Source organism: Cyprinus carpio, chromosome B23, assembly GCF_018340385.1.
Source record: "Cyprinus carpio isolate SPL01 chromosome B23, ASM1834038v1, whole genome shotgun sequence".
In the NCBI taxonomy this organism is placed as follows: Eukaryota; Metazoa; Chordata; class Actinopteri; order Cypriniformes; family Cyprinidae; genus Cyprinus; species Cyprinus carpio.
In genome coordinates this window covers 14,095,880-14,107,886 of record NC_056619.1, presented here as the reverse complement: position 1 = coordinate 14,107,886, position 12,007 = coordinate 14,095,880, and the positions used below count along the sequence as shown (strand labels likewise).

Here is a 12,007-nt window from a genome sequence, read left to right as displayed (position 1 = left end):
CTTTTTTTTTTCTTAATATAACGACAAATAATCAGACAAAAGTGTCCCAATTTGGATACTTCATACACAAACTGTATATGTTTAAGCAAATATCACTGCAAGTACTGTATAACAAAATATCAAAACAATGGCATTAATTCTTAGAAAATGACAGCACAAACAAACTTCAGGCAAAACAGGTTTTAGGTCACATTTCAAAAGAAAAAAATAATAGGAGGTTAAGTATTGAAAATGAAGATGAAAAATCACTGGAAACTTTCTAGTTATAAAACACTGTTCACTTGAGGGGAAATGACTTCATACATCCACTAACAATCATACTGGGACCATTTAGTAAAAAAAACAATGGCAAAAATGGCTCAGAAAAGTAAAGTTAGCTTGCAAGTAATGACATTTAGGCATTTTTAAAAGTGCCTAAAGTGTAGTAGTGTGTAATCAAAATGGACATCATAAAAACTTTGTTAGAAAAAGGTGGAGAAAAATTGCCTGTTTTTTAATGAAGCTCAGAGAAAGAAAGAAAAACTAATGGGCTTACTGGACTGATACACAGATAGTCAGAGGCATTATCTCCACTGTGAAATCAGGCCAATCCTTAATTAATGATCCCCTTCATGTGATTCTCTAGTCACTCTCTCTCTGTCCTATCCATGATCACCCTCAGCTCAGCACAAATTAAATCAAATCTAACTTTAGAAGATGCTGCTATTAGAGTAGCAAAAGGCAGTACATCTCTCTTCTCATGGACACGAGGCCCAGAGCAAAAACAAAGCTTCACTGGTGTCACAGGTCAGTATGAATAGGAATCATGTTTCATACAGTATATATATTTTGTGGCTTTTCAACATTTTTATGAGATCAGATAGAGGACAGCAACAGGAAATTATTGGGGAGAGCGAGGGAATTGTGACACAGCCCAGAGCCTCACGAGCACTGGAACACTTACATATCATGAGTTTGTAACAATGCATTTTTTATATTATTAATTCAGATCTTTGCAGATGCTGCTCATCCTCTCAGTTATAAGTTGCTAGTGCGCATTCTCTCCAGATGAGTGTCATGTGGAGGCAAGCAGCAACATATGCTCATGTTTTACAGTTGATCTAACACATGCTAACACTGCAGGCAATTGTTGCTACTGTGCGTAACTTTGGATATTTTTTTTGTGCTTTCGAAACAATGAAAAAAGAATGGTGAGACATTCCCATTAGCCTTGTTACAACAGCAGCTCACAGAAGGGCGTCTCAGGCCTGCAGCATGTACGTCAGAGGGGAAAAAATACTTGCATCTCACACAGAATTAGACAGCGTGTAAAACTAAAATCCTCTTTGACTTGGCAGCCTCTAATGTAAATGACATCAAACTGCTCAAAGCACAATCCAGCAGAGAACTGCTCTGGCAATGCAACTATAAAATTGAACAGACAGGTCTGTTGGTGGATATATGTTTAGCTTGTACAGCAAAATTATCGACATATTATTTATGCGTAGAGTCACTTTTTTAGGGTTACTTTTTAAAAACTAATTGTGAAAAATGAACAGAATAAGTACAAACAACAAGTGACAAATAATGTCATACGAAACCCATAGAGTGACAAACCATCACAAATGAAACCCATAACCAACAGAATAAGGAAAAATTAGATCTCTGTATAATTTCAAATCTTCTCCTAGAAAGCAATGAAATACAATGGAGTGCAATTGAGAAAATAGATTTTTGCGTAAATCTCCTGAGAAAAGACTAAGAAAGGATTTTGCAGAAGATACAAAAGTCTACAATTTTCAGAGCCAAATATGCAATTATCTGACCATCACCCACATAATAATTGTTTTTTTTTAAACCTTCACTCTGTCAACAGCTGTACTGTATCTAATTTAATTTCTCAAATTTCAGGAGAAACATCAGGCAAAGTTGATACTTAAAGAGACAGTTCACCCAAAAATGAAAATTCACACACCTTCATGTTGGTCCAAACTATTTTGAAGAATGTTGGTAACCAAACATTTCTGGTTACGGACACAAAAAAGGCATTCCTCAAAGTACCTTCCTTTTATGTTTCACAGAGGAAAGTCATAAAAGTTTAGATCAACAGAATGTGTAAATGATGAAAGAAGTGTCATTTTTGGGTGAAGTAGTCATTTAATTAAACATAAACAAGAACCAAGCAATAACTGTCTATGGGAATACATTAAATATACACTGAAGGATGCTTCCTTTCCAAAAACCCTTCCTTTTACCATAGGATAGACTCAAAATTAATGTCATGACCTCCAAAGACATCTTCTCTTTTCTTTTTCCATTAATTTTCTTTCTCCCATTTCATACATGTGAGATTACCCTCCATTATGCTGTAGATAAGCTACGCTGCAGACTTGTGGATGCCATTAAAGCTCTCTGACATCACCCAAACTTTATCCTCTTAATCGCAGGCTCAGCGCACCGAGTTTAAAAGCACTAAAATCTCCTACACACACAGAGAGATCACTCAAACTACTTACACACACTACACACAATACACAAAGGATCTTATTCTTTAGCCCTGCGCTTTGAGAACCTGACCCTCAAATCTAACTTTGTCAGACACAATCGGCAAGATCGCCAAACAATTCCAAACAAAATATGGCTAAACAATGAAACTAATAACATTTGACTTTAAGTGGGGTTTATTCACTCTCTTAGGACTGTTGAGATTGTTAGATATAGCAAATATTAAAATGCAATAAATTGGATTTGTGCAGCTCAGTATGAGAAGAAAAAAAAAACTAAAAAGAGATTTTAGCTTTCCATCAGCCAAAGTTCAACCATGCAGTTAAAATTCATGCATGAGTTTGGCTACATAATTCATCAGCACAAGCACTGATGCTTCAACACTCGAAGGTGCATTTTAGAAGCTGATTACAAGCTCTGTCTGTGTAATAAAAGAAGTTGGGTGTGATGCATCTCAGGAAAGGCATTTGGATATTAAAGTTACTCAAAAATTCACTCAAAAATGAAAATAATGTAATTATTTACTGGTCCTTATGTCGTTCCAAACCTTTATGAATTTCTTTAAACAAAGGTGAATTTTTGTTAAATACACTTTTTTTTGTTTTTCATTACAAAATTACAAATTTTTAAAGACAATGATATAAATATATATATATATATATATATATAACAAAACAAGTCCAAATGATTCAAACTCACAAAACTCCAATAGCTTAACACACCACTTACAACACTAAATCCCATCCTATCAAAACTTGGACTACTGCTTTATGGACCACTTTGTAATACTTTTATAGTGTTTTGCATTTTTTTCAAGACTGAAAGCCCCCCAATCATTGTAACTGCATGAAAAATAGTACATTCTTTAAAATCTCTCCTTTGTGTTCAATGACATTCAGGTTGGAAACAACATAAGGGTGAGTAAAAAATTTCATTTTGTTAGAACTTGTTAGCACTGTTCCTTTAAGGGTCACAAGAGCAGTTTGCTAAATCCCCGGAGCAATAAGCCACTGTCAGTGGATAATTGACCTTTCCTAATCAATGCTATTTTGACAGTCATTAGTTTGTCTCATGGAATAAGGGGTGTGACTGAGAAACCGGCCTGACATTTGTTAATTAATAGCATCTGGCATTTAATTACATCACTCTCATTTAACTGCATGGCATGTCAATCATTTGTATTAATAATAAACAGAAAAGTCCTTGATCATCATGTCTCCAAACAATGGCCTCATGCAAATCAGTATTAGTTCTATACAGGCTCACAGTAATGGAGCAGATGGGTCAGAAGAGGTGAGACAGACTCAGCAAGCAGAAGTCAAGCACTGGCAGGATGGAAGGATGCTCAGCATGCAGGCACGCAGGAGTTTTGTGATACTGTACCTTGAGGAACACAGGGCCGGTGTGAGGCAGTGAAGGCCGGAACAGTGAAGGATCTAGTGTGTTAGAGATACAGGGCTCTCCCCCATCCTGTTTCCTGAAATGAGAGACAAACTTTAGTCTAGCAGTACATGTGCACATACATAAATTCACACCCGTCATTTTTCTAAATAGGGTCACAGCAGGGAAAACAGCGCAAAATGCTAATTCTTTGAGGCCTGTCAGTCAGTGACTAATTCTCTTTATTTTTACCTTGGTAGCTATAATTAAATCACATTAAATTAAAGTTACTTATTCAGGCCTAAAGAACAACAACAACAAAAAAAAAAAACAGGCTTATTAACTTTTTACAGGGAGGAAGATGCTTCCTGTATAGCCAAATGTAATATAATGTAATGTAATATAGGGAAGAAAATGCTTTATATTTTTTCTATGATCAAATTAATAATAAAAAAAAAAAAAAAAAAAAAAAAAAAAAAAAAAAAGAATATAACAAAATAAAATATAATATAACAAAAAATAGAATAATATACATGTAATAATATACAATATACATGTAATAATGTATTTTTGAGTTTAAGGACATTTTGTTACTACTTGATGTATAATGTGTCCAGAAGTAGTTGACAACCACTGCTCTAAATGGTCAAAGGCCATGGGGTCACAGCAGGGGAAGCTTTAGCATTGTGATAGCATGAGTAATGACAATTGTATCACCCCCCCCACAAGGCTGTACGGCAGCACCTCCGAGTAGGCTTTGCATTTAGATTAGCAGGTTTCTCGGTCTGTGCAAAGCTCCATGGAGTTAAAGAGGTGATGTGCAATACGCAGGGGCTGGTATAATAAAAAAAAATTTAAGACTCCTTTTGTTTTGACATGAGGCCATGATTAGATTTCCCATTATACTTTAGCTGAGGAGAAACCGATTGTATTACATTGCAGGCTAAATATGGTTCAGGGCAATGTAAGTGAGCTAAAGAATGACCCTGGATGCTCCATAATCAGACAACTGGTGAATTTGTTCTTCCTAAATGTTTTCGTAAAAATGTATCCTGTCAGTAACTCCTACAAGATAATGGTGATTGCTGCGACACAAATCCTCCATGGTAATTTAGGAAATGGATATGGATATAAAATAATGAATACAATTAAAGGAAACTGTATGCTAACACACTAACAAAACAGATGCTACACTTGCACCAAAAAATTACTTAAAAGATTAAAGGGGGATTTGAATAAGAATAAGGGTACCTAGAGCACCACTAAGGGATTTTATGCAAATCAGGTAATAGAGCAAATGTGCACATAAAATTAGCGCTGAATTCAATTTGCACAGTGCAATTCACAATCTTTGTGGTCAATAAAATGTGTTAAAATAAAATTACAATTAAAAACTAAATAAAAAAATACAATTAAATGTAACAAGCAAATAGTTTTTCTATTTTAACACAGTGCAGCAGTGTTTCATTGCATTTAGTATCTGGTAAAAAGGTGGTGTAACTTTTGACTGAATTTGCCCTTCAGGACCTGTTAGGTGCTTGTATTGCTTTTGGCTAAAAGACTTGTCTGAAGATCCATATCTGGGAAAATCCTTCTTTCTGACACCAAGGAGGGGTTATTAATGTTGAGAACTATTACAAATGTGCACTGCTGAAATCTCTGTAGTTTGTAAGAGAAGGTCAAAAGGAGACCTGTGATGAATCTCTCAAACAAAGAGGCAACTTTCCAGTTTGTACATAATAGTTCTCATGTCAGTTTCATTGATGCCTATTACAGGTTGTTGTGGGAAATAAACCCAGAGTTTGAGCTTTACAGCAGCTGCCCCTTTGCTTGCATATTCTAACACCATCCATCAAATCTAGACAGCTACTTTAAAGGCAAATGAGATTTTGAAGACATGGCCATTTGGCTTTTAGCGTTCACATTAATGCATTACCGCAAACCATCTTTTAAAGCTTGTTTTAAATTAACCTCCAGATTGCCCTATAACCCATATGTGGGTGTTCATGTGAACTTTTGCCTATAACTGATCAAGAGATGTCTTGTGGTGTAGATTTCTGCTGTGGATAATGGATGTGATGTAATGCGGGAGTGTTCAGCAGTGCTGGAACACAGACCTTATATGAACCGCAGCTCAGCTCCAAAACAAATTATAACAGAAAAGCTTTATAAACAACGAACATCCTCAAAAAGCTCTACTGGGCTGATATCCTTAATTAAACCATCCTCCATTAATTGAGCATCCTTTAAATTAACTTCAATGAAAGGATCTTGGAAGTGCATATCCCACTTTAGCTATAAAAATTGAATATTGTAGGCTCAGCATTTGGTCGTGAATTACTGCAATGTAGTGGTAACTTAATCTACCGTTAAACTGACACATAGATCTGGTTGGTTTATTACAGTGTGATTAGAATTCCTATGTACTAATTCTCTTCCCACACAGGCAAGAAATTCCCACCGGACTGCTGAGGGAATCATTATTTCACTCCCTACAGCTGAGCAGCCCAGAAACCAATTCCATGCACAAAACAGACAAAATTAATTAATGCACACCCTGTTTTGAAATTCAAAAGTCTTGATAAACATAACATCACGGAGAAATGGTTCCTATTATATTAGTGCCAAAGATTAAATTTCTTATTGATGCAGTTCAGTGTAAGAATGTTTACTTGGTTATTGACAAACAGAAGAAGTGTTTATAAGTGTTATAATATATATATATATATATATAATCAATTATATATAATAATTAAAACACACCTTTTCCATTAATAACACTCACTTAAAATTAATCTTTTAAAACAATAATCATTTTAAAATGTTAAATATATTTTTTGCCAATTTTAAAATAAATATCCATTTTATACTATACATAATTGATGCGTAAATTTTTTTATTTAAAATGAAGTTTTTAGAATTTTTTGTTGTTCTATTTAGACAAAACAGTATCACATTTAAATACAGACCATGAAAATGACATCAATTTTTAATAATTATTTTAATTAAGAATCATAATTGTATATAATTATGTTTAATGGTATGACCACAGATTTTAATAGTGGTGCATCAGTCTTAGACAAAAGCATCAAGTTAAGTTAACATTAATGAAAAAAAAAAAAAAACCTCCAGGCAGATGAATTAATAATACACATCAATCTATAATTTGTATCTTATTAAACATCTGAATTATTAAACATCTGAATTGTCGATTGAAGACATGAAATCATTTTCCTTTCGGCTGCTAATATCTAAAGACTCAAATGAAACCCCAGCCTCTCCTCTGATTTCCTCTTGAGCCAAGTTCGATTGAGAGTAAATCAGATATTTAAAGTCTGTGATTGAGAGGAGTGCAGTTCCATGTGAATTTACGTAAACCATTCACTCCTGGGGTTCTGCCACGCAGCAATGTTTCATTAGCATCCCACCTCTGTCTTCAGCGAGTTTGAGTAACCACAGCAGATGCAGGATGAAATGCACAAACAAGGAGGAGAGACTAATGAAATATGAACTACAGTCTCAAATGTGGTGCTGGGGAAAAGTACAATGCACTAAAAGCTCACAAGTCAATTCCAGAGCGCTGAAGCTCGGAGCACGACTAAAGAGGTTGGTAGGTCATCCGTTAAGAAGTTAATTGTAAACGATGAGCCGTGAACAAACATCACTTATGCTCGCAAACACACTCATTGCTGTCTTTCCCAGCATCCCTCTAAATGTGTTAATGAAGACTCTGCCAATCTGCTCATCTCTAAAAGCATATTCTACATGTCACCGTTCATGCGCCACACACCTGCCAGATGCTCTGGCCATCTCACCAAATCTCACGCCGTATGCCAGACACACCAAACCCCGTACAACTGTGACACTTCATATTCCTGTACACATATACAGTGCTTTTACTCACTGCGTGTGGAAGGATGTAGGATCTCCTCTATCGTCTTGCAGCGGTGAGCCTCTCAAGTCAGTCGCACACCTGCTAGAAGCATTGATCCTCCCACTATCACTTCATTTGTTGCCTGGCTGTATCGCTCGCTTGCTCTTACTCTACTGCTCTTTTCCCCTCTCTTCTTTCTACGTGTCTCTTACCCTCCCCGTTTGCGCTCTTACGCACCCGTCCCGTCCCCTCCCCCGCTCGCTCAAACACTGAGGGCTGTCCATCTGAGCTGTCTGATGGGGCTGTAATTTGCATTCATCGTGCTTTCCCTTAATTAAAAGCACACCTCTCCATCACAGACTGTTGCTCAGGCCAACAATTCACTAACAAATGATGTCCTATGTCCCATTTAAAAACTGTAATCCTATACCTTTACATGCTTTTTTAAACAAATTTCTCTTTGTCTGTTCCTGACATCCGCTCTTGAGCCTCCAGGGGGTTTATTCAAGAGCTTGTTTCTCTTAAGTTAAGGATCTATTAAAAGCACTTAATGTATAGGAAGTGGATTAGATGAATGAATGGGAAACCACGGAAACAGTGGTAGTTTACTTATAAATACAATATGGAAGTTAAATACAGGAAGTTTCTTGACAGAGCATTCCGGCTTGTCACATCAGAGGGTGACGGCACACATGGTCCACAGATAGAACAATTAAAGGGAAATTCTTAATCATTTATTAATTTCAATCCTATATGACGTCCTTTCTTCCATGCAACACACTAAAAAAGATAATGCACATATGTGTAATGTAATGTGTGAACCTAAAATAGGCTATGAAATCATTGATATTTTAATTTATATTTTTTAAAGAAGACTCTTATGCTCACCAAGGCTGCTTTTGAAAAATACAATAAAAACATCAATCTAAAGAACTGTTTCCTATTTTAATATATTTAAAAATGTAATTTGCTCCTATGATGGCTAAGCTGAATTTTAGTCCTGAGTGTCACATGATCCTTCAGATATCAGTTGAATATCCTAATTTGGTAGCCTACTCAGCAAATTATAGGCCTGCATAAATTTTGAATTAGACTGATATAATAAATTATAAATAATGCCATAGGTGTATATCATAGAAATTGTCCGATAATGTGCTATATTCCAATTATGAGCTAGATGAGCTGATCCATTGAAAAGATCTAGTCATACAGGCTTAGAACAACATAAGGCTGAACTGAATACCCATTTTTAGTGAACTGTTTCTTTAAGATGCTCCTACAAAATATCAGATATGCTCAGCTAAACACACAGATAGCAACTCACTGCATCAGACGTCTGCAAACACAACACATGTGTACCATATGACAGCAAAATACTGCTGTCCACAGCATAATTCAAAGAGATAATGCAGGATTAGAAGGAAATCTTCTACCCCTCTGAGAGACATGTTTTGTAGTAATCAGTGAGCATAATCTGCTGGCCTCGGAAAGCTGAAAACACACAGCTCATGTACAACTTCCCATTCAGAGAATAAAGAAGATCACGTTAAACTGGAAGAGATGTTATTAGAATATGAATAAGATGTTGAAGATAGCAGATAAAAAGACAACATATAAATCAAAAACAGTCTTTCTATCAATTTTTTTTACATGATTATTCAAGTTATTTTATTGTAAGTCATCTAATATCAAAGATATATTTAATTAATATTTTTACTAAAAAATTAAAAACGAAAGCATGTAAATGATATTCCTTACCTAATGTAATTTTCTGTCAGAGTATTGCTCTTTGGGACATTCCACATCCTATATAACGTCCAGTGCTTTTTATTGAAGGGCATCTTACTTTACGAGACCTAATCTGACTGCTCTGTGTATTTCTCAAAGAATTTCAAAAAAAAAAAAAAAAAAAAGTCTAAATCTATTGCATTTTTTCCTCCTAATCCACACCCAGGTTAAATGTGTCATCCCACACTTGGTGTTGCCTTTCAAACTGCCCAGAAGCTGTCATGCTCATATCTGATCTCTAACTCTCCCTGATAACTTAAACCTCTTCTAATGATGGCCGTTGAGCCTCGCAGGTGTTCTGCATCTCCATCTGCCCTCAGAGAGGTGGAGAACAGCACAAAAAATTATCTTAAAACAGAGGTCAGTTAGAAAGTCTAGACAACAGCCTCAGAGAAAAAGTTGTTTTTCTGCTATAAAATAGATCCTGTTCCTGTCTCAGTATCTGTCTTTAGGGAAACAAAGACAAAACCACAAAAGCAGAGTGACTCAGACTAAAGACATATTTGGCACATTAAAATTGTCAACTGAATCACATACACCACAAGATCTCAAAACGATACTTGGTTTGGTGTGTAGGTGAGCTTTTAGGTGCATCTGAATGTGGCTAACACTTACATGCACAGCACATTACTAATACATTGTGCTGTTCTGACTTATAAAGGCATACTAAAAACTCTTCCTCCTGAAATGCATGCCTGAATACTCCAAGAATATTAATCTATTCAAATGATAATCCAAAATGACTTAGACTATATGAATAATAATGTGACAACCCTAACTTAAGCACAGGGAAGGAGGAAAATCTTGAAGGAATTCATTCTGTTCCTCTCTTTCTCTCATTTGAAATAATAAAAAAAAAAGTTTCAGGAAAGTAATTTTGGCTTTAATGTCACTACATTGTACAATGTACATCAATGATTACAGTCTAGATTTCTATGCTTTGCAAACGTTGTTTTAAATTTTGCCGATACAATACCAACAGAATGTTACTCATGTTCCTGACATAGATTTTGTCATAGTTTTGTCCAAACTTCACAAACTACTTGTGATCTTTGAAGCATCAGTTAGACAAAACCAAACTAAACTAAACTAAACTAAACTAAACTAAACTTATAACAACAAAATAAAGCTCTGAACAACTAAACTTTGTCAAAATTACAAGAACTACTTGTAATAATCTTAAGTATCAGATATAATGGATTGAACATTAAAAGCGAATCAGTTTTGCACTGTCTTTATTTATAAGCCGATGCCTGTTTATACTGAACTGTTTTATCTGAACTGTCATAGGCTTAAAGCTTAAATTAATAAAACAGAAATGAAACTAAAGCTTTGAACAAAACAAACCATCCTGAACTACAAAGCAAAAGCAAAAGGGAAACAAAACAATATTCAAAAAATTAAAAATTAAGCTCTGAACAACTGAATTTTGTCGAAATTGCAAAGAACTACCAATCTCAGATATGAACATTTAAAAACAAATCAGTTTTGCACATCGTGTCCTTATTTTCAAGCCAATGTCTGTTTATACTGAACTGTTTTAGCTGTTCAGTATAAACTAAACTAAATGCCCTGAACAAAACTAAAGCCCCGAACAAAACAAAACAAAACAAAACAAAACAAAACAAAACAAAACAAAACAAAACAAAACAAAACAAAACAAAACAAAACAAAACCCTGAGCTACAAAACAAAAGCAAACAAAACAATAAACAAAACAAAAATAAAGCCCAGAACAAATATCACATCACCTTTGCCACAAAACTCATCTGCATATATTTTAGGACAAATTCATGCAGCATAACCTCAGTAGACCCCCTGCTCTCTATCCCTTCCCCCTCCCCAGTTCCCATATGCATTTGTGAAGAAAACATTACTCAGATTAGCACTAGCTCCACCGAAGCCAAACTGAGTCATGTTCAAAACATTTACACAACAGGATCACAACTGCTGCCACTGACCTCATCTCTTGTGTGGGTGGTTAGCTTTAAAAAAAAAACATTCCCATTCCCCACAGAGGCAACACATCTCACCTCTAAACAATTTGCATGATCTGGCTGTTGGATAAGTCAGATGATGGCTTTTCATTTTTAGCCATAATATAAACTGTGGTCTAGTAATGTGTGGTCGTAGAGGGGCCGGATGACAAGTGCATCACATGATGCAGTGACATGTTTTCATCCTCTCAGGGGCAGAATGATGTAACTCATGAAGGCCTGGTGCTGTGTGACCAGGAAACAAATTCTAGAAACACACAGGATTTAAAGATCCCATTGACATGGAAACACCCTTTGGGAAGACGACACCTATTTATGTTGGACTCCACCCACCAAATTAGCAGGTGCAGCCAGCCCTTGCACTTCATTATCTATAAACATTGATTTTCCTTTAACAAAGTGGCTAGTATATATAAGCCTACTGTATGTTCTTAATCCCCCCAAAGCAACATGGAGACATCAATCACATTTATTCACTTCCAATC

At 35.5% G+C, this 12,007-nt stretch overlaps 1 protein-coding gene across 16 annotated transcripts in view; it reads right to left on the bottom strand.

Moving 5' to 3' along the window:
- Nucleotides 1–12,007, bottom strand: part of rap1gapa (RAP1 GTPase activating protein a) — an 87,916-nt gene that overhangs the window by 32,092 nt on the left and 43,817 nt on the right. For 14 of the 16 annotated variants that reach the window (XR_006158133.1, XR_006158134.1, XR_006158135.1 and 11 more), the window contains one exon: nt 3,868–3,961. Coding sequence is in view for 9 of the 16 variants with exons in the window: in XM_042750141.1 (XP_042606075.1) it covers nt 3,868–3,961 (94 nt within the window). In the remaining 7 variants the exon portion in view is untranslated. Of the gene's footprint in view, nt 1–3,867; nt 3,962–7,768; nt 7,934–12,007 lie in introns of those variants that run through there. The other 2 variants (XM_042750149.1, XM_042750151.1) reach the window with 2 other exon arrangements.